At 35.8% G+C, this 24,485-nt stretch overlaps 1 protein-coding gene across 1 annotated transcript in view; it reads left to right on the forward strand.

Annotated features, from left to right (window-relative positions):
• Positions 1-24,485, forward strand: part of LOC148953993 (rho GTPase-activating protein 15-like) — a 149,859-nt gene that overhangs the window by 108,432 nt on the left and 16,942 nt on the right. The window contains exons 8-10 of the mRNA XM_089085728.1: positions 12,941-13,141; positions 20,683-20,824; positions 23,299-23,427. Coding sequence (XP_088941854.1) covers positions 12,941-13,141; positions 20,683-20,824; positions 23,299-23,427 — 472 coding nt within the window. The remainder of the gene's footprint in view (positions 1-12,940; positions 13,142-20,682; positions 20,825-23,298; positions 23,428-24,485) is intronic.

Consider the following 24,485-nt stretch of genomic DNA (forward strand, 5'->3'; position numbering starts at 1 on the left):
GTGCTCATGATAAATTAACCTAACCTTTTCCGGTGAGTATGGTTAGGTTAGACTAGATTAAGTTAGGTTAGATTAGGTTAGGTTAGGTTAGCCTACGTACGCTTCACTTAGGTTAGCTTAGGTTAGGTGAGAGACATGCCCTAAGTTAGATGTATGATTAGGTTAGGTTAGGTTAGATTAAGTTAGGTTAGGTTAAGTTAGGTTAGGCTAGGTTAGCCTACGTACGCGCGCGTACGTAGGCTAACCTAGCCTAACCTAACTTAACCTAACCTAACTTAATCTAACCTAACCTAACCTAATCATACATCTAACTTAGGGCATGTCTCTCACCTAACCTAAGCTAACCTAAGTGAAGCGTACGTAGGCTAACCTAACCTAACCTAATCTAACCTAACTTAATCTAGTCTAACCTAACCATACTCACCGGAAAAGGTTAGGTTAACTTATCATGAGCACTCATGATAAGCACATGTGCGTACATGTGTATACATGTGTGTAAATCTGGCAAGGTAAACCAGAACCAAACACTAGTGAAATATTCCAACTCATGCATTTCAATGAAAGAAATTCAAAATGAATTTGAAAATCAAGAAAATGTAACTGTGATAAGGTGAACCATAACCAAACACCACTGAAATATTCCAGCTCTTGCATTTCAACGAAAGAAATTCGAAATGAACTTTGAAAAATCAAGAAAATGTAACTGTGACAAGGTAAACCATAAACAAACACTACTGAAATGTTCCAACTCTTGCATTTCAACGAAAGAAATTCAAATGAACTTTGAAAAATCATGAAAATGCAACTGTGACAAGGTAAACCATAAGCAAACACTACTGAAATATTCCAACTCTTGCATTTCAACGAAAGAAATTCAAATGAACTTTGAAAAATCAAGAAAATTCAACTGTGACAAGGTAAACCATAAGCAAACACTACTGAAATATTCCAACTCTTGCTTTTCAACGAAAGAAATTCAAAATAATCTTTGAAAAATCAAGAAAATGTAACTGTGATAAGGTAAACCATAACCAAACACCAATGAAATAGTCCAACTCTTGCATTTCAACGAGAGAAATTCAAAATGAACTTTGAAAAATCAAGAAAATGTAACTGTGACAAGGTAAAACATAACCAAACACTACTGAAATATTCCAACTCTTGCATTTCAACGAAAGAAATTCAAAATGAACTTTGAAAAATCAAGAAAATGTAACTTTGACAAGGTAAACCATAATCAAACACTACTGAAATATTCCAACTCTTGCATTTCAACGAAAGAAATTCAAAATGGGCTTTGAAAAATCATGAAAATGTAACTGTGACAAGGTAAACCACAACCAAACACTACTGAAATAGTCCAACTCTTGCATTTCAATGAAAGAAATTCAAAATGAACTTTGAAAAATAAAGAAAATGTAACTGTGACAAGGTAAACCACGACCAAACACTACTGAAATATTCCAACTATTGCATTTCAACGAAATAAATTCAAAATGAAATTTGAAAAATCAAGAAAATTTAACTGTGGCAAGGTATACCACAACCAAACACTTCTTAAATATTCCAAATCTGGCATTTCAACTAAAGAAATTCAAATAAACATTGAAAAATCATGAACATGTAACTGTGACAAGGTAAACCATAACCAAACACTACTGAAATATTCAAACTCTTGCTTTTCAACGAAAGAAATTCATAATGAACTTTGAAAAATCAAGAAAATGTAACTTTGACAAGGTAAACCACAACCATACACTACTGAAATATTCCAACTCTTGCATTTCAAAAATAGGAATTCAAAATGAACTTTGAAAAATCAAGAAAATGTAACTGTGACAAGGTAAACCACAACCGAACGCTACTGAAATATTCCAACTCTTGCATTTCAACGAAAGAAATTCAAATGAACTTTGAAAAATCAAGAAAATGTAACTGTGACAAGGTAAACCACAGCCAAAGTGTGTGTGTGTGAGTTTTCGTGTTTGTGTGTGTGTGTAAGTTTTGTGTGTGTGTGTGTGTGTGTGTGTGTAAGTTTTTGTGTGCATGTAATTTTTTCTGTGAATTTAATTTTTCGTGTGAATGTTTAAGTTTTTTTGTGTGTGTGTGTGTGTAAGTTTTTGTGTGTGTGTGTGTGTGTAAGTTTCGTCGTGTGTGTGTAAGTTTTTGTGTGTGTGTTTAAGTTTTCATGTGTGTGTGTGTGTAAGTTTTTGTGTGAGTGTTTAATTTTTTGTGCGTGTGTGTAAGTTTTTGTGTTTGTGTAAGTTTTTGTGTCGTCTAATGTGAATTTCAACCATTCAGGCTGGTGGACTAAGACCCCAATTCTGAGCTAGTGAATTTCCACCATTCTGGCTGGTGGACTAAGACCCTAATTCTGAGTTAGTGAATTTCCACCATTCAGGATGGTGGACTGAGACCCCAATATTGAGCTAGTGGATTTCCACCATTCAGGCTGGTGGACTAAGAACCCAATTTTGAGCTAGTGAAATTCCACCGTTCAGGCTGGTGGACTGGGACCCTAATACTGAGCTGGTGGACTAAGACCCTAATTTTCCAACTCTTGCATTTCATGAAAGAAATTCAAAATGAACAAGCCTGAAATAGCAAACTAGTCATCCCAAACTATTGGTTTCACACAACAAACACCAATGATGGACTAAGAATCCTAGCTCTGAAAAGTTCAAATAGCAAACTACACATCCCAAATCGTAATTTTCTGACAACATACACCTATGAAAGGCTATGAAACCTAGCTAATAAAAGCCGGAAATAGCAAATTAACCATCTCAAATCACAAGTTTCAGACAGCACTCACCTATGAACGACTAAGAAATCCAGCTCGGAAAAGTCAAAAAATAGCAACTGAAAAATCAAGAAAATGTAACTTTGACAAGGTAAACCACAACCAAACACTACTGAAATATTCCAACTCTTTCATTTCAACGAAAGAAATTCAAAATGAACTTTGAAAAATCAAGAAAATGTAACTCTGACAAGGTAAACCATAACCAAACACAACTGAAATATTCCAACTCTTGCAATAAATCGAAAGAATAAAAAAATGATCATTTAAAAATCAAGAAAATGTAACTGTGACAATGTAAACCATAATCAAACACCACTGAAATATTCCAACTCTTCAACGAAAGCAATTCAAAATTAACTTCGAAAAATAAAGAAAATGTAACTGTGACAATGTAAACCATAAGAAGACACTAGTTAAATAGTCAATTTCTTTATTTAAAACTAAAGCAATAAGAACTTAGATGTTAAACTTCAGGAAATTTACCTGTGACAATGTAAACAACAAACAGCCATCTCTTGCATTGAACACATTGTTATCAAAAACTAAAGATAAAAGCACTTAACTTTGTTATATATTGAAAATGTACAATTGTCAATTTATAACATTTCCACACACTAATGAAAAATTCCAACTCTTGCTTTTCAACGATAGAAATTCGAAATGAACTTTAAAAAATCATGAAAATGTAACTGTGACAAGGTAAACCATAACCAAACACTACTGAAATATTCCAACTCTTGCATTTCAACGAAAGAAATTCTAAATGAACTTTGAATAATCATGAAAATGTAACTGTGACAAGGTAAACCATAAGCAAACACTACTGAAATAGTCCAACTCTTGCATTTCAACGAAATAAATTAAAAATGATCTTTGAAAAATAATGAAAATGTAACTGTGACAAAGGTAAACCATAAGCAAATACTACTGAAATAGTCCAACTCTTGCATTTCAACTATAGAAATTCAAAATGAAATTTGAAAAATCATGAAAATTTAACTGTGACAATGCAAACCACGACCAAACACTTCTTAAATATTCCAACTCTTGCATTTCAACGAAAGAAATTCAAATGAACTTTGAAAAATCATGAAAATGTAACTGTGACAAGGTAAACCACAACCAAACACTACTGAAATAGTCCAACTCTTGCATTTCAACGAAAGAAATTCAAAATGAACTTTGAAAAATCAAGAAAATGTAACTTTGACAAGGTAAACCACAACCAAACGCTACTGAAATATTCCAACTCTTGCATTTCAACAAAAGAAATTCAAATGAACTTTGAAAAATCAAGAAAATGTAACTGTGACAAGTTAAACCCCAACCCAACACTCCTGAAATATTCAAAATATTGCAATTAAAAGAACTCAGATCAAATTATATTTGAAAAATCATGAAAATTTAACTGTTGCAATTTAAACCAAAACAAACCACTAATTCAATATTCCATCTATTGAAATTAAATAGAAGAAAGTTAAATTTAACTTGATAAATAAATAAAAATTAAATGTTTCAATTTACACCACAACAAAACTCGGCTGAACTAGTAAAACTCTTGCCTTTAAACAAAGGAAATTCACAATGAACTTTGAAAAATCAAGAAAATGTAACTGTGACAAGGTAAACCACAACCGAACGCTACTGAAATATTCCAACTCTTGCATTTCAACAAAAGAAATTCAAAATGAACTTTGAAAAATCAAGAAAATGTAACTGTGACAAGTTAAACCACGACCAAACACTACTGAAATATTCCAACTCTTGCATTTCAACGAAATAAATTCAAAATGAACTTTGAAAAATCATGAAAATGTACCTGTGACAAGGTAAACCACAACCAAACACTACTGAAATAGTCCAACTCTTGCATTTCAACGAAAGAAATTCAAATGAACTTTGAAAAATCAAGAAAATGTAACTGTGACAAGGTAAACCACAACCGAACGCTACTGAAATATTCCAACTCTTGCATTTCAACGAAAGAAATTCGAAATGAACTTTGAAAAATCAAGAAAATGTAACTGTGACAAGTTAAACCACAACCGAACGCTACTGAAATATTCAAACTATTGCATTTCAACGAAATAAATTCAAAATGAACTTTGAAAAATCAAGAAAATGTAACTGTGACAAGGTAAACCACAACCAAACACTACTGAAATATTCCAACTCTTGCATTTCAACGAAGGAAATTCAAATGAACTTTGAAAAATCAAGGAACTGTAACTGTGACAAGGTAAACCACAACCAAACGCTACTGAAATAGTCCAACTCTTTCATTTCAACAAAGGAAATTCAAAATGAGCTTTAAAAAATCAAGAAAATTTAACTGTGACAAGGAAATCCGTAACCGAACGCTACTGACATATTTGAACTCTTGCACTTCAACGAAATAAATTCAAAATGAACTTTGAAAAATCAAGAAAATGTAACTGTGACAAGGTAAACCACGACCAAACACTAGTGAAATATTCCATCTCTTGCATTTCAATGAAAGAAATTCAAAATGAATTTTGAAAAATCAAGAAACTGTAACTGTGGCAAGGTAAACCACAACCAAACACTACTGAAATAGTCCAACTCTTGCATTTCAATGAAAGAAATTCAAATGAACTTTGAAAAATCAAGAAAATGTAACTGTGGCAAGGTAAACCACGAACAAACACTACTGAAATATTCTAACTCCTGCATTTCAATGACAGAAATTCAGAATGAACTTATTAAATATCAAGAAAATTTAACTGTGACGAGGTAAACCACAACCAAACACTACTGAAATATTCCAACTCTTGCATTTCAACAAATTAAATTCAAAATGAACTTTGAAAAATCAAGAAAATGTAACTGTGACAAGGTAAACCATAACCGAACGCTACTGAAATAGTCCAACTCTTGCATTTCAACGAAACAAATTCAAAATGAACTTTGAAAAATCAAGAAAATGTAACTGTGACAAGGTAAACCACAACCAAACACTACTGAAATATTCCAACTATTGCATTTCAACGAAAGAAATTCAAAATGAACTTTGAAAAATCAAGAAAATGTAACTGTGACAAGGAAAACCACAACAAAAAACTACTTAAATATTCAAAGTCTTTAATTAAAATTAATTAAATACAATTGAACCTTGAAAAATCAAGAAAATGTAACTGTGACAAGGTAAACCACAACCAAACACTACTGAAATATTCCAACTCTTGCATTTCAACAAAGGAAATTCAAAATGAGCTTTGAAAAATCAAGAAAATGTAATTGTGACATGGTAAACCACAACCGAACGCTACTGAAATAGTCCAACTCTTGCATTTCAACAACAGAAATTCAAAATGAACTTTGAAAAATCAAGAAAATGTAACTGTGACAAGGTAAACCACGACCAAACACTACTGAAATATTCCAACTCTTGCATTTCAACGAAGGAAATTCAAAATGAACTTTGAAAAATCTAGAAAATGTAATTGTGACAAGGTAAACCACAACCGAACACTACTGAAATAGTCCAACTCTTGCATTTCAATGAAAGAAATTCATAATGAACTTTGAAAATCAAGAAAATGTAACTTTGACAAGGTAAACCACAACCAAACGCTACTGAAATATTCCAACTCTTGCATTTCAACGAAAGAAATTCAGAATGAACTTTGAAAAATCAAGAAAATGTAACTGTGACAAGGTAAACCACAACCAAACACTACTGGGATGGGCGTTGGGGTCCGGAGATGGCATTTGGGGGTCTGGGTGGGCCTTTGGGGCGCCGGGAGGGCCTTTGGGTGCTTGGGGGACATTTGGGGACCGGTGGAGGGCCTTTGGGGCACAGGGAGGGCCTTTGGGGGTCTGGGGGGCACTTGAGGACCGATTGGTCCTTTGGGAGCCCGGTGGACCTTTTGGGAACTCGATGGGCCTTTGGGGGGCCCGGGGATGGCCGTTGTGGGTCGGGGTGGGCCTTTGGGGGCCGGGGGTGGGCCTTTGGGGCACAGGGAGGGCCTTTGGGTGCCTGGGGGACATTTGGGGACCGGTGGAGGGCCTTTGGGGCACAGGGAGGGCATTTGGGGGTCTGGGGGGCACTTGAGGACTGATTGGTCCTTTGGGAGCCCGGTGGACCTTTTGGGAACTCGATGGGCCTTTGGGGAGCCCGGGGATGGCCGTTGAGGGTCTGGGTGGGCCTTTGGGGGCCGGGGGAGGGCCTTTGGGGCACAGGGAGGGCCTTTGGGTGCCTGGGGGGCCGGTGGAGGGCCTTTGGGGCACAGGGAGGGCCTTTGGGGGTCTGGGGGGCACTTGAGGACCGATTGGTCCTTTGGGAGCCCGGTGGACCTTTGAGGGCCAGGGGAGGGCCTTTGAGGGTCCGGGGGGCCAGTTGGGAGCGTGGGGGACATTTGGGGACCGGTGGAGGGCCTTTGGAACCCTGTTGGCCTTTTGGGAACTCGATGGGCCTTTGGGGGACCGGTGGAGGGGCTTTGGGGTTTGGGGAGGCCCGGGCGCTGCCTTCGGGGTTGGGGGAGGAGGATTGGAACCCTTTGGGGTTGGGTTAGAGGACCTCACAACACTGTTCAAATGAAACTTGTGTATTATAACGACCACACTCAAAACCTCCTCCAAAATCTCTTCAAAAATCTTCTTTTAAAATGTCTCTATCTGTTTCGCCGAAATAGTTCCATAACCTGTCTAAAACGGTTTCGCCCAAATAATCACTAAACGTAAATTCAGCGTGTTCCTTTGTTATTGGCATCTCTGTGCTAACGCATTTCAAATTAATAGGAAACCTTCTCGCGCGCTAAAACAATTCATCGCTAAGATGTTTCTTGCCTAATTGTTTCCATGGCCTTTGGTTATTAATATCCTTTGGAGTTCGACCAAAAGAGTTGTTCCCGAGGCAAAGACATTAATGATATGGATCTATTCCTGGAGAAATGTTTCTATGCGGAAATTTTTAAAGTCTGACAGATGATGTCATTGATTGATTGATCTGTCAAGAAAGGGAAATTAATTTGTTGTTTCTAAGGGGAATTATTGATTCACGATAGGTGAATTGAGGTCGACAGCACAGGTGTTCCAAGGTCGATGTTGTTGTAAGTGCACGCTCTCAGCGAATGTCAAGGTCGTTGTTGTTGTTGTTGACACACTTTGATTACGCAATCAATTTCTCGGAAATCCACTTCCCCTCGATTACGCAATCAAGTTCTCGGAAATTCATTTCCCCTTCGATTACGCAATCAATTTCTCGGAAATCCACTTTCCCTTCGATTACGCAATCAAGTTCTCGGAAATTCACTTCCCCTTCGATTACGCAATCAATTTCTCGGAAATTCACTTCCCCCTCGAGTCCTAGATCAATAACATTGTTCCCGTTAGAATTCAATGCGCATGTGCAACCTTCACCCCGGAGCTATTACACACAGAAACATCAAATAAATCGATCTTGGAAAAAGAGGTCATTGACCCCATTAACCACGTGTTCCCCCTAATGACTCTATGCCCATATAAGGAGTTCGTTCTGTATTCTATGCCCTTATAAGGAGTTCGTTCTGTATTCTATGCCCATATAAGGAGTTCGTTCTGGAGTAGCACCCCCCATTCTACTGATAGGCATAATTTTAGTATTAAATATATGTTTGTGGAGGCTTAGTTCACTTATTTCTGCTGTTAGTGTGCTTCTGTATATACCAAATAATGCATTTCTTCCTTTCTGTGCCATTGTTGTAATATGAATCGTCCATTTTCCATTTTGACAAAGGATGAAACCTAAGTATTTGGCCTTTTCCACCACTTCCAGCATTTTTCCATTCAATAAAAATTGTGGTGCTGATTCCAAGGGTTTTTTGCTAAAAATCATGACTTGGGATTTCGTGACATTCACCTCTAGTTTCTTCTCTTGCAAATATTTTTCAAGGAGATTCAAGAGAGTTTGTAAATCATTATTTGTCTTCTGCCAGTAATATTATGTCGTCTGCAAATAGTAGCATTGACATATTCAGATTTTCCAGTCGGAGAGTAGGTGCCCATCTTTGTCGGAAATAAGGAACAATATCATTAACAAACATAGCAAATAATTTTGGCAAAAGTGTAGTTCCTTGGCGCACGCCCTTTTTCGAGAAAAAAGGCAGAGATATTCCCTTCCTAACTACTTTCACAAAACTTTTATGCAATGACTACATAGATGATAGAATTTGTAAAAAACAGGTTGGTAGGCCTAGATTTAATAAAACATTCAGCAATAAAACACGATCTGCACTATCAAATGCTGATTTCAAATCAATTAGGGCCACATATAATTTTCCTATACCTTTGCAGTGCTTTTCTACAAGAGCACTAATAACAAAAACTCTATCAGCTGTAGAATAACCTGGTCTGAACCCACCTAGTTCTTCTTGCAAGATTTTTTTCTCTTCTATCCACATTCCCAGCCTTTTATCTATAATTTTTTCTAAAACTTTTCCAGCACTGTTTAGGAGGCTTATTGGTCTATAGTTGTTATGTGTAGTGGGATTACCATTCTTATAAAGTGGGAGAATAACCGAGGTTTTCAAGGTCATTGGCCACTTCCTCTTTGAAATTATTAGGTTAAATAATAAGGCCAAAAAAGGTAAAAGAACAGTCCGAAATGCTTTGAAGATCTTCATAGGAATTCCATCGGGCCCGGGAGCTGAATCACCTCGTATTTTGTTAAGTGAATCTTCAATTTCTTCCGGGGTGATTGGGTCGCATAACACGTAATCTTCCTGGTTCAGAGGGAATGATGTTTCTTCACTGTTGTCTAGACCTAATGTCTCTTGTAGTTGTATGTTGCTATTTTCTTGTAGGTGTATGGATATTTTGCCTGTATGTTAACTCGGCGTCTTCAGCACAAAAGAAACTAAAATAAACTAATAACAAATACAACCACCACCAATATTAATAAAATACAATTGTCGCAACTGATCCACGTAGGTCACAGAGCTATTAGAGTTACTTTGATGACAACACCAAAGCAACTGAGTAAATTATAAAAATGTAAATTATGTAAATTATGTAAATTAGTAAATTATAAATCTTGTCCCCTGGTGATTATGTCAATTCTTAATTCCCTTATTAACTATTGGTTCTTCTTTCAAAAGAATATCATAAATTGGGTCAATTTTTAAATTTCCCATGTCTCTATTTATTGAAAGATTAGCAAACATATGTTTTTTAATTTCTATAGCCTTCCTCGCCCACTAAGATAAAACTCTATCATTAGAAATAGCCGTGGCCTCACCAAATTGTACAAAATGTTCAGGATGACAGAAAATATGATTAGCCAAAGCCGAAACAAAAGTTTCAGGAGGTTTGCTGAATTGTAGGGTTTTTTCTATTGAATTACGATGCTCAACAAATCTTTCAAGAAATTGTTGGTGAGTTCTACCAATATAAAACCTCCCACAAGAACAAGGAATTTTATATACCCCATTTACTAATTTTCCCCGGGTTAAATTCTTCCCAGAATTAAGGAAACTACCTATTGGTCTCACCGATTGGAAAAATGTATCAATGTTATGTTTACGTAAAATTCGTTGAAGCATTTCTCCCAAACCAGGTACATAAGACAAAGTTTTGGGAGAGATGCTTAAACGAATTTTGTGTAAACATAATATTATGGCATATGAGGATTATTTTCTGTAATTTATTTAAATATCATTTTGGATTTAAGGGACACCCAAAATTTAATATTTTGAGTGTCTTTTTTTCTTTTTTTTTGTGTTGTTGTACTTTCGTATTAACCATGGTTTATAATGGCTTTTAGTGTTAACGAATACCATATCTTATAAGGTTGAAGCCATCCTGACCCTCATCCTGTAGACACCCTTAAATATCCACATATCTTAATTAAAAAAAAAATTCGCCATTTTTATGAAAAAAAACATGTTATTTGTTCTTGTAACTCTTTATGTCTTTTAATTTATAAGTCAAAGTCTTTTATAAAATTAGTTTAAAAAAAATTGGCCCAAAAGAACTCTTTGAAAGAAAAGTAAAGAGCTAAGTTAAACGAAGCTTGAGCAAAATAAATTTTTCTAGCTTAAACTATCATAAATCACTATCGTTAAATAAATGAAACACAAAACGAACAGAAATTACAATAAATATTTAAGTCAACCTTAAAACGAGCAGAAACTACCACAAAGCTAACTTTAAACTAGCTTTTATAATTTGTGTCACGATTTCCATAAATGGATGTTTTTTTAATCTCAGTCTGCTGTTCCTGAGCTACAGAGTCGCTTGTCGCGATTAAAGAAGCTACAAAAAAGTTCAAAGCAAGAAATGTTGTTGCGTCCCACAATTAGCCCACCAATTTTGTTTGATTAATAAGAGAGGGAAATAAACCAAAACACAGCCATGTGGATATGCTTCACCATTAATGGGAAAGGAAATCAGATATTTTATCATCGACAATTTCTTCTACGCCAGAGCAATTAGAAAATGACAAAATAGATTAACTTGACTTCATCGGACTTCCCTATTGCCAACCTTTCCTTTTTTAAATAGCTTGATTAGAAATGTCTTTGTTTTAAGCATTTATTCTGTATTTTTATATGCGTTTACTATGTATTATACAGGCTAAGTATTGCTTGTAAATCAATTATGAAAACTTAATTTATATTCATCTTTATCTGTAGTTTGTAGCTTTAGTTTTTCTTTGGAAGTCTGGTACTGCTGTTGTTTACGGCCCAGATAAGCGAAAAGCATCATATTGATGATATCTATTTTCAAAGTTACTCGAAATAGTGTCAAAGTATCAAAACTTTTATTGAGAATAGTCTGACTACCAGATTTGGAAAACATGAAAAAAAAACTCCCAAGCGCTGATTAGTGTATAGTTAACGTAAAGTCACCGATTTTAATCGGCTGGAAGACTCATATCTGGCAAGTGTTAAACCTCCCTAAGCTAAATTCGCTTGATCAATTTTCGCCCTTTTTATGAGTAGCAGTGACAAACGAGGTTGTCGGTGTAATTAAAAAACAGAACAAAAATAAGCTAATTCAGTTATACTACATTGCTCTGTGCAATTAACATTATATTCTCTGTTGCAGATTTAGGAGGGTTACTCGGGCGAGTGTTCTCCCTGATGGCATTTCTTGATAGATAGATATATAGATAGATAGACATTGCAAAAAAGCCACAGGGCCATGACAACAGTTCAACAACGCATTCGAAACAAAATAGAAAAAACACTTACATACAACTACACTTTAAGTATCAGCCCCTCCCCTCCACTATATATTTTTTTTATATTTGTGTCTTTCCTAGAATTAACCACTCATTTTACCCCGCCTTACTTGAAAATACATCTTCTCTTAAATCAAATAATTCGGGACAAAGGGCCATACAGTGAAGTGGATCCTGGCCAATTTCTCCGTCCCCGTCTTTGAAGGAAAATTGGGTTGTCTTGGCAAGGTTTCTATTTCATTTTTGTAAACCATGATTCTTTACAAATGGATGTCTCTCTTTGAAACATGTCCTGTCCCCCGTTCTATCTTCCTCAATATTCTAATAGTTGGGGAGGTGGCTAAGCCTTAGGGAAGTGAAAAGAGGAATTGGACTGGAGCAATAAAATGTCAAATGTGGCCAATGGAAAGGCTATTATAGGTATATGCTCTATCTTAAAATTTGGGGGGCTTGGAAAATGGATATTAGCCCCTCAAGCCCTTTAAGTGCATTTCTGGATTCTCATTAATTAAATAGTGTTTTTTGAAGCCATCTTATGAGATCTGCAATTCAAGTCACTTTAGAATGGCTCAATGGCTATGCCAAATATAAACGTTTTCACAAGTAAGTGATTTTGTGACCATATCCTTGTTGTGTATGTAACAGGTCCAATAAAATATTAGTTTTTAAGATGCCACTTTCTTCTGTAAGGAAATCAACTGAAGAATGATTAAGACTCTAATGCAAGCGAAATTTTTGGGATAAGTTGGGAATTGGGTTTAAATTTTTCATGTGTAGCCTACAGGTTCAGGAACCTTGAAGATTTGACAATCTTTTAAAATTTGAGGTAATGTTTGAACACTACTTCAAAATGTTGCAGTACCCTTAGTGGCTTGCACATGGAAGGTTGGGAACCACACACCCCAAAAAAGTTCTTTCCCGCTCTTTTCTCCATTCCTTTTTCTTTTTAGCGAACTGCAGCGTCTCCTGCCAAACCTGAATTATCTTTGGATTTAAACGGTGCCACCATAGAATGGTGTTCGAACAAATCAAGTCGAAAGAATGTCTTTCAGCTATCAACTGTATTTGGGCTGCAGTTGCTCCTTCAGGACGAAGATGGTATTGAGGCTCGTCAGTGGTATGAAGCAATTAGATCCGCCATTAGCCAACTTGTAAGTAATCTTTTGGGGCAAATCTTTTTAAAATATATACTTCCCCTAAAAGAAATTGAAAATTCTGTGGCTGTTTGGATTACTAACATATAGTAGTTGAGATTTAATTCTTTTTTTTTTTTTTTTTTTTTTTTTTTTACAAAAAAGTGTTTTTTTTCTTTCTAGGCGAAGCTACATATTTCTTTTATTTTCATATCTTTATTGAAAAAACACGATTTTCCATTAAGAATTATTCCCTGTTTTTATTGTTGCATTATTGGTTGATTATTGTTGCAAAACTAATTTTTTTGAAAAGGCCTATTGAAAAATTCACAGAATCTACTGATAACTTGACAATTTCGCCTCACTTCTGCCTAGTTAAATTGGGGAGGCCGCAGCACGTTGTTTCGAATCAAAATCAGAATGTGAAGGTTAAGGTGACAGCGAGTATATATGTTACTGAAAAGCTCCAAGATTGATTAATTTAAGGTTTGATTAATAAATTCTAGAGGATGTCAGTCAAATTTTTATATTGCTTTGGTAATGTTGACATTTACTGGCTCTTGTCTACAAAAGTTGAAAATGAGCGAATGACTTGTCGGTGTACCTGCCCACATCTTCCTGCTTCTTAAAAGGTTAAAGAGTGGGTGGAAAACGCGGAGTGGATAGGCGCGCAAAGATACACAGTATATTTTGAGCTTTGGTCAATAACAGAAAGGAGGCGTTAGCATTAGTTGAATTCATTGGATAAATCCCTGAGATAAGATCATTTCCTCGCACTTTCACGAACTGTTTCGTGGACTTAGACTTCTTTACTTTTGTCAGTCCTTATTTACCAATATAAGGGTTTTTAAAATAAAATTTGCTTTTTAATTATTCTGATGATTATGCCGTGGATTAAAGACTATAGATATAATGAACTATTGAGGAAATATAAGATTATAAATGGCCCCAGGTCAAGAAAACTGATGTTATATATAGAAACGCATTGTTTGGAATATGTAGAAGTACACTAACATCAGAAATAAGTGAATTAAGCCTCCACAAATATATATTTAATACTAAGTTATGCCTATCCTACATTACGGATCAGAAATATGGGGGTTTCAGTCGGCAAAGCAACTAGAAATTCTTCAACTTCAATATTATAAACGAGTTTCTGGCTTACAGAATACAACATATACGTTAGTATTAAAAGATGATCTTGGTATATTTAACCTGAAATTGAAAAGATACATCCAAATCATCAAATTTTGGTTAAGACTCCTTAAACTTCCCCAGACTAGATTTGCTGGAGCAGCATATGAAGATTTTATCCTTAAGTGTAACAAAACATCATGGACAGTTCAAATCAAAAGGATATTAGATGAGAATGGATTTTCAAGTTCGTGGGAGAAAGGAAAAGGGCCAGAAGATCATGAAAAGTTCTTCAAGGAATTTAGTGCAAGACTTGAAGACCAAGAAGTGCAGCTATGGCAATCAGCTGTGGATAAATCTCTTTTCATTTATTGACGGACGCACAAAATCAATCGCTTCCATGAATACGTTTTTGACCCCCCCCCCCCACCCCCTCTGAAGAATGAAGGATTTCTTCCCTCGAAGAAAACTCCGACGACCCTACCCCATAGTGGGATTGTAAAGCAACTTGCTAAACTATAGACAAAACGGGAATTACTGCATGCCATTTAATTTTTTTGCCTATGGGACCTAATCTAACCTAACCTAGGTACCTTTTCCCCCCTAAACCCCCAAAAACAACAGTTTAAATACAGTTCTTGCCTTTGTTTATATCCCAGAAGGCAGCGTCTATATCCCAGAATTGCGGTCTTTACATAGAGAAGTAAAAGAGTATTTTGGACATGAGTTTTATTTTAAGCTGGGATTGCCCATTAATTATCTGAGGATTTGGATTCAGATTCGAGCTAATTGTCTTCCAATTTATGGTAAGGTTATAAGGAAAAGGAGGGAAGGTGTAGTTGCTTCAGATGTGGGAAAAATAATTGTGGATTGGGCCATTTCCTCCTCCGGTGTAAGCAACTTTCTCATTTAAGGGGATCAATTATCCAAGAAGGGGAAGATAGACTCCTTCGTGGGTTAATGAGGTCTGGGTCTCCCCGTTATATTGTGGCAGTAGGAAATTTTGTATTGAAGGGAAGGATGTGAAATGGAGCGTAATTTTTGTTTAGTATTTGTCTTTTTTGTATATGGCTTTAAAAGGCTTTAAATACAGATTATTATTATTATTATATTGAAATATAAATAAATAGTGCATATAATATATACAAATATATAATATTTGTATAAATCATTTAAAGTATTTGTATATAATATATACAATTATTTAATACAGCATATATATTGTATTATATATTTATATTTCAATACATAGTACATAAGTTTTCTTGACCTTGGTCCAGGTATAACCTTATATTTCCTCTATAGTTCATTATATCATTATATCTTAACCATTTTAAATTCAATCATTGGTCATAAGTAAGAATTTTTTTTCGAAATAAATAACCTGTTTCGCCTGTATTTAATTATAATTGTTTGAACCTAGGGCATATGTAAATTTTTAAAATAAATATGTTATTTCGTTTTTTCTGGATTTCATTACCAAACTCAAACTGTATCAGAGACGACCTAGCTTGTCATTGTGTTTTGTGTATTCATGCTATTTGCATGGTGATATTGGAATATATTAAGATGTAAATTTTTATTGTTTTTGTTTTCCTTTTCTCAATATGTTTTGTTTAATTTAGCTTAATTCATTTAATTTATTTTTTTTGTTGATAAAGGCTTCGAGATGCGAAGTGGAAATATTTGGACTTCTTAAAGATTTTTTTTTTTTTATAAATATTATACCTTTTCTCTGTGTTTTCATTTGTTAAATTCTGTAATGGAAAGGCAGCGTTGTCTAAGAATTTTTTTTGTTTTAACGAACAGAAGGTTGGCTAGTAGGTAGCCTGGGTGGACCTAAAATAGATCTTCAGGATGTATCTTGTCTGTCTCCGAGACCAAACACTGAATAATTGTTTTCAAGCCAATCCAAGTCATTGTGAATCGCATCAGTTCGTCAATGTATAGCGCCGATTTCCTATAGGGAAATATAGGAGTAGCCATATCTATTTGCTTACTAACCCATGGCACAACTATCTATATTTTTTTTATAATTGCTGGACTTGGTGGATATTCTAAAAGTTTTTGGAAGAGGCGTGGAAGGATATAATGAAGCGCATGCTTATTAAAAGAATATATTTCTTTAGTAGCCGTTCACAGACCGCTATTTACAAAATCCATAGAACCATGAGTGAAGAAAATTTGTGTGAAGAAAGTGAAGAGAATTTTTTGTGCTACCAAAGTAACTGAGATACACCATTTCGCCTAAAAGGTAGTAAGTACTGTAACAGGGGCTATATTCACTCTTTAGCGCTGCCTAAGTAAAGAACGATGTGGACACAACGTATTATTATTATTTATTTATTTTTGGTTTTAACCCAAGGCTTTTCGTATCGATGGAGTTGTCGTAGAAACTTAGAAAAGGGCTCGTTCGATTGGAAATTGGAAAGGATTGTGCCCTTTTTAATAGTCGAAAGTGATTGGAGGGCAACTAATACCCCTCTCACGCCCACGATTTCCCCAAACACAGCCAATTAAAATTTTGAGATGGCTATTTTGTTCAATATATTTGAAAGTTCTGGAAAGTAGGTCTTTGAGGATGAAACCCCCCCCCCCACATCCCTCAGGGCAAGGCTTGTAAGTTATGGGTATATAACGTTTTTATAGACAGCTTTGTCGTAGAAACTTCAAAAAGGGCTCGTTCGATTGGAAATTGAAAGGGCTAATGCCCTTTTTGATAGTCGAAAGTAATATGAGTCAGGGCCGATCCCGGATTTTTTTATGGGGGGGGGGCGTGAAATAGGTTGATCCAAAAAAAATTAGGGGGGGGGGTGCAAAATAGATTGATCCGATAAACTTGCGTTAGGAGCAAGTTTAGTTAACGCAAACTTGAGTTAATTACTTGACAAACTTGACTAAAGTAAATTACACTACTTTAGACTACGCTAGGAGGCCCCCCCTGGATCTGCCGCTGATGGGAGGGTAACTAACCCCCCTGTCACGCCCATCATTTCCCCAAACACATCCAATCAAAATTTTGATTTAGCAATTTTGTTCAACGTAGTTGAAATGTCCGGAAATTGTGTCTTTGAGGATGATAAACTCCCCACAGCCCCCAGGGTATAGGTTGTACACTTCCGATCAACATTTGTGTATGGCCATTTTGTTTAACGTAGTTGAAAAGTCTGAAAATTATGTCTTTGAGGATGGCAACCCCCCTCCCCCTTAGAACTCAGGGCAATGGTTGTAAGCTATGCCCTGGGGGCATATAAGGTTTTTATAGAAAGTGTTGTCGCAGAAGCTTCAAAAAGGGCTCATTCGATTGGAAATTGAGAGGGCTAGTGCCCTTTTTAATAGTCGAAAGTTGTTGGAGGGCAACTAACCCCCCTCTCCCGCCCACCATTTCCCCCAACACATCCAATCAAAATTTTGAGATAGCCTTTTTTTTCAACGTAGTTGAAAGTTCTTGAAAATTGGTCTTCGAGGATGACAACCCCTCAGGGTAAGGGTTGTGAGTTACGCCCTAGGGGCATATAAAGCTGCTATAGAAAGCGTTGTCGTAGAAACTTCCAAAAAGGGCTCATTCGATTGGAAATTGAAAGGGCTAGTGCCCTATTTAATAGTCAAAAGTGATTGGAGGGCAACTAAACCTCCTCTCACGCCCACCATTTCCCCTAACAAATCCAATCAAAATTTTGAGATAGCCATTTTGTTCAACGTGGTGGAAAGGTCTGGAAATTATGCCTTTGAGGATGACAAACCCCCCACAGTCCCCAGGGCAAAGGTTGTAAGTTATGGGCATATAAGGTTTTTACAGAAAGTGTTGGCGTAGAAACTTCAAGGGCTCATTCAATTGGGAATTGAGAGGGCTAGTGCCATTATTAATAGTCAAAAGGGATCGGAGGGCGAATGCCCCCCCCCCACGCCCATCATTTACCAAAACTCTTCCGATCAACATTTTGATATAGCGAACGTAGTTGAAGGGCCCGGAAATTATGTCTTGGAGTATGACAACCGCCCCCTCCCCCACACCCTTCAGGGCTAAGGTTGTAAGTTATACCCTGAGGGCATATAAGTTTTTTTATAGAAAGTAGTGCCGTAAAGACTTAACAAATGGATCACTCGATTAGAAATTGAAAAAGCTATTGCCCTTTTTAATTATCGAAAGTAATTAGAGGGAGAATCACCCCCCCCCCCACGTTATCATTTCCTCAAACACTTCCGATCAACATTTTGATATGTCCATTTTGTTCAGCGTAGTTGTAAGGTCTGGAAATTATGTCTTTGAGGATGAACCCCCCCCCCCCCCTAGCACTCAGGACAAGGGTTGTAAGTTATTCCCTTGGGGCATATAAGGTTTTTTATAGAAATTGTTGTCGTAGAAGCTTCAAAAAGGGCTCTTTCGATTGGAAGTTGAGAGGACTAGTGCGTTTTTTACTAGTTGAAAGTGATCAGAGGGCAAATGACCTCCCTCCCCACGCCCATCATTTCCCCTAACGCTTAAAGTAAATAACAGAGTCAAACTTAAAACGAGCAGAAATTAATATGAGTAGGGTTCAAAACCCCTATGCTTTCTAAAAGCAAGAATATGATTTGTACTTTACTGTAAATTTTTTTTTAAATGTTTTCCATTTTATAACTTTAAGAAATCAAAAATTAATTAAGATTTTAAGGAATTAATATCAGCATGTGTATATTAAACTGAGAATGCACATTCATTTGAATTCTTTTCAGTAAAGTAAAAATTTTATTCTAGTTTTTAGAAAGCATAGGGGTTTTGAGCCCTACTCATATTAATTTCTGCTCGTTTTGAGTTTGATGCTGTTATTTATTTTAATTTCTGTTCGTTTTGAGTTTCATTTATTTATTGATACTGATTTGTGGTAGTTGTATGCTTGGTAGATTATTGTATTCTATTTTTGTTCATTTTTGGTTTAATGGAGTTCTTTACTTTTTTTGGAAAACTTATTTTGTGGAAAAAGTTTTTTTAGTTAATACAAAAAAAGGATTATTGGTTAATGGGATAACGAATACAAATGGTGTTTTGGCTTTCGGAAATTGCTATAAAATCAATAATTTTTCTGTAAGAATACCATCTCATTTTCTGCTCTTCAAAATGTTTAATATTAGGAGTGAATTCACACTCTCGTTTATTCTAGCTAAGCAATCGAAATATTTGTACAAGTTTTGTGTCGAAATTAACCATTTCAAAGACTGTAAGTGCCAGTGCGTTTGAAGTTCGTAACGTATTATACAGTGCGCTCAAAGTCTATAAGGTATTATGGTTATTCTGTGTTGAACAAGCCTAAGTCCCTGCTTTACCATATCCCATCTTTGCCAAGTCCGTTGAGTAACCCAGATGGGGCCAAACTAATAGCGCGTCCTGGGAATGCTTAGAGAAGAGGTTATCCGAATAGTTCTAAATAAAGCAAGGACATCCTGGGATGTAGCAAAGAGTGAATCGCTGAAGAGTTGGGCAGAGCATGAGCTTGTGCAGCTGTGTTCAGCTGTGCAGCTGTGCAGGGTTCTTCATGTTTGCACTCGCACGCCAAAATTTCCTTTTTTTTACATACTGTAATTTGATATATTTTTGATAATTCTTTCGTTCCGGCATTTTCTTTTCCAGCTGGAAACGGACCAAATGGAAATAGTAATTTCTAAAAGACAAACATAAGCTATTCTCGATACTAGAATACTTTAATTTAGAGATTATGGATTTTTGGACATTTGGCTCGGAGTACCGTCAAAATCAGCTTTTCCAGACTTCTAGAAATATTTTTTAGCTCACACATAAGGCATAAAGGGAGCTAATTTGGCTAATATTTGTTCAAAACGTAGGTAATTATAATGTAGGTAAAACTCTTCTAATTTCTAATGTGTTCCCTTCGCAAATTGAAGATTCTGGAATTTGCGTCATAATTTATAACATCTTTTAACAAAGGAACGGCCAACAAAAAAAAATATTATATTAGGCCAGCCCCTAGTCTCTGCGTACTGGGAGTTTAAAAAAAGGTTATATAGACCTCTATACATATTAGATCCAAGAAAAATCGGAGAAGGTTGAACAGGGATCACCCTCAAAACCCCACTGTTTAGTAGGGTATGACCCATTAAGCTGTTTTCTATGATTGGTAAGCAGGATATATACGGCTAGTTTGAGAGCAAAATGACTTAAGAGCGTCATTCAGGCTATTTTTTTCATCCGACACATACAAAAAAAAAAAAAATCTATTTTGGTCTTAAGGTATTCCAGAAAAAAGTATTCCACTCGACAACAGAAGCTTGACAAAAATGGGACATTAGCACCAAAGACTGTAACCCTGTGGCTGTTTTAATCTTCACCTAGAAACAAAATACGTTCCCTTGGCGACTAATTTGTTTGAATGTCACATTTTTGTGTTTTATTTTGGATAATTATCAAATTGAATTTTGTGAATTTTCAGCCCTGTGGACTGGAAGTGCCAAAAACAGATTCGAATTGTTCGTTGAGTAGTGAATATTTGGAAAGACCGGCCGGTGGATTTTTTGGTCTAACTGTTGACGATGGAAAGAAGTCGAAACTTGGCAGGACGAAATCTACCAAAAGTGAGTGCTCTAAAATTAGCTCCGTAGCAATTGTGTAGTTAAATATAATATTTGGATTGTGTCTGCCACATTAAGTGGTACTATTAGACTATATTTTTTTATTAAACTATGTGCTTGTATATGAGCATGAGCCGACCTGATTTTTTATTCGTTGGCTTAGCTGTGTTACGCTAGGTGTATTCCCCCCGGGAAAAATCCCATTTAAAACAAAGTACAATTTAAGTTTTGTATCTCATGTTGTGTTTTTAAACACTTGACAAAATTATGCTGATGCAATAGCTACACGTTACTTGTTGTTGTATATTTTCAAAGTATTTCTTTTAGTGATTCAGCTGGGGCTTTATTAAAAAGATTAGAAGGCTGGTATTAATTAGCCTAGCTGTTCTATTTTGTGCTTTGTTTTGTCGGAAAAGGCAGTTTTTTTTTCTAAGAAGTTGTTCGTCTTCTCTATTTAGTGTTCTTCTTCTGTATTGTTTTCTCGCATATTTGAAAATGATTATTTAGCATACGTTATCGCTAATAGCTTTATGTTGGTAAACGCTGACTTTGTGGCATGCTAAATTCGCTGTTATTGCTTCCTAAAGCATTGCATGTCTTTAGCTTATTGATTTTACGATATTTTAGGTCTAAATAAGAGTTTGCCCTTATAGTTGAATTCTGTTTCCCCTTGACATGTTAAGTATTCCCTCTATTATTGTGAAAACAATAGTTCTTAAAAAGTAAATATTTCAGGCTCGTTTGAATGTATTTATCAAAAAAACTTTGCACAAAATAAGTTTTTCAAAAAAAAGTAAAGAACTCCATTAAACCAAAAATGAACAAAAATAGAATCAAATAATCTACCAAGCATACAACTACCACAAATCAGTATCAATGAATAAATGACATACAAAACAAACAGAAATTAAAATAATTCAAACTCAAAACGAGCATAAATTAATCTGAGTAGACTTTTAAATCCTATGATTTCTAAAATGCAGAATATATTTTGTGCTTTACTGAAAAAAATTCCAATGAATTGTCTGAAAAAATGTACATTGTCCCGTTAATATACATATGCTGATATTTATTCCTTAATCTTAATTAATTTTTGATTTCTTAAAGTTATAAAAGTGAAAACATTTAAAGGATTTTTTTTAGTATTATTAGTAGCCAAAAGATGGTGGATCCAGTGAAGATGTAAAAAGTAGAACAGCCAAGGCCCAGGCTTTCTTTCACAGTTGAAAAAAGTTTGGAAGGATATGAAGATAAGTTATGTGGACCAAGATTAGAATATTGGAAGCTATAGTGATGACAGTGGTCAAGTATGGTTCTGAAGAGTGGGTACTCCGAAAGATAGAGGAGGTTTATCTAGATTTTTTCCAGAGAAATTGCCTACGGATTATTTTGGTTACCTGAATGACTAACCGTATTTCAAACAGTAAACTGTACGAAAAGTGTGATTCTATCCCACTTTTCTAGGGCTATAATAAGAGAAAGGTTGAGATGAATAGGATACTTTATGCTGATGAAGGATGACAGATTACCAAAGACCGTCCTTTTTGGCCATCCATCTAGGGCAAACGAAAAACAGGTCGTCCTTGAATTTGTTTGGAATTGATCGTAATTAAGGTTTTAAAGGAAATTGGAACTTGGAGAGGGTAAAGAGGGGAATTTTAAATAGATTGGGATGGACGTGAAGTGGGCGCAGCTCTGTTGGCCTTGGGCGCCTTGGTGCTGTAGTGAGTTGTTAGTAGTTAGTAGTAGTAGTAGCAGTGTATTATTTTTTATGCCTCTAATAATGGTCATTATAGAGAAAAGAGGGGGGCGGGTGTATGGAACTAGCCCCACTGTCATTTAACCTTGGCTTCGACCTTCTGGGACCAGTGGCATAGCCAGAGAGGGCAAAAGGGTAGACTTGTCCCAAGATGCACCATCTCTCTTTTACTCAATTTTAATACAAAATACCGGATTAATTTAATTAAAGGGCTCCTCTAAAACAATTTGCCAAGGAAAGGTGTTCTTGTCCAGTACCCAGGGACAAATTAAAAAAAAATCGAATACTTCATAATTAGTTCCTTTAAGTATAGAATCCTAATTATACTGCTTCCCTTCAATTAATTGCTTAGACATCCATTCATACAGGCTGTTTAATTTTAAGGAAGTATTATTTCTCTTTCTTTTTTCTTAGTCTTGTGATGATTTGACGCAAATCCCCCCTCCCCCACCCCAAAAAAAAACAGATCAAAGTATATTCCCCATTAAGGTGGTGCTGAAATATTTTTGCGAAAATTCTTATTAAAAAAAATTTGTTTCAAAACTGAGTTCAGGTTATGCACTTCAGTTTTCCAATCCACTACAACATTAGCCGCGAGTTTTTAGTAATCTTGTAAATTGAAAATATATTTCTGATGAGTTCATAGGGCAAGCAAACATAAGGTGTTTGCTTTTCGAGGTGGCCTGAAAAGAGGTTGAGAATACTTTTGTTTTCTTAGGTAAATTTGGAAGTGTCGAAGAATTGAATGAAATCGAGGGAGATAATCGAAATGTACGAGAGAGACTTAGAAAACTTTTTGGACGTCGTCCAACCATTGACGCTCTTGCTAAAAAAGGAATTTGGAAAGGTAAAGCAAAGCACTTGAATAAGAATCATACCTGCACATATGGGGGTAGGAGGGTAATGCCTCCAGCCGCTTGAAATTGGCCTGGAAGAGTTCCTCTGGAAAGCTTCGGCTTGAAAATGCATCTTTTGAGGCTGCTCACCCCTCCTCCTGGAAAAGTCGCGAGACTCACTCAAAATCTAACCTATGTGCACCTATGATTAAGGTATTTGGTTATGGGAAAATGGTTAAGGTTTTAACTCCTTAAAGAAAGTTAAAAAAAAAGACAAGTCAGAGAATGAAAATTATTTTTGTGGCGTTATTGCTTAATACTGGACGAATTTTTTATGTTTAACTTTATGTTTAAATTAACTTATGAGAAGAAGTGACGACGTTACACTGATGTACAAAATCACTCCTTCAAAAATATAACAATAAAAAAAGGATGGATACAGCAAAAAAGAAAAAAAAATCTAAAAAACATATTTTAACGCTTCAAGAAAGTAGAAACAGGACCTATAGGATCAGGGGCGTCGTTTGGGGGTGGCAAGAAAAAAAAATATTATACATCCCATGCCCTTTGATCATCCAGATATGGACCCCTCTTGCCCTTCCCCCCAATAAAATGCTGGAGATTCGCCCCTGTATAGGATCCTCTGAGTTATATGAGTCTTCACTCTGGTATTTAAAAAAAATACTTGTTCTCACATGCGATATTAATGTTCTGAGTTCAATAAGGACAAAAAAATCAGCTTTTATATTTGTTTAGTGAGTTGATTTATCCATTGTGCTTCTAATCCACTGCTTTCTAACGAATTTTATGTGTTTGCTTGTTGCTGCGTTTCATAGTACTAGTCTCACAATTGTTCAAAGTTAAAAGTACGAACATGCATGTGGTTTACGCTTTAGGTCGAGTTTACAACCGTTTGTGGCCACCCCGCCAAACAGCGACCTATCTCTCAAATTTCCATTTTTATCGGCGTTTTAGAAAGGAGACGGGATTTTCAGACGCAGACTCAAATATTTCACTGGAACTTGATTAAAAATAAGTGCATTATATCTTTCCAAAAGATTAATCTTTA

Source organism: Artemia sp. Qi Xiang Cuo, chromosome 3, assembly GCF_049724085.1.
Source record: "Artemia sp. Qi Xiang Cuo chromosome 3, ASM4972408v1, whole genome shotgun sequence".
Taxonomy (NCBI): domain Eukaryota; kingdom Metazoa; phylum Arthropoda; class Branchiopoda; order Anostraca; family Artemiidae; genus Artemia; species Artemia sp. Qi Xiang Cuo.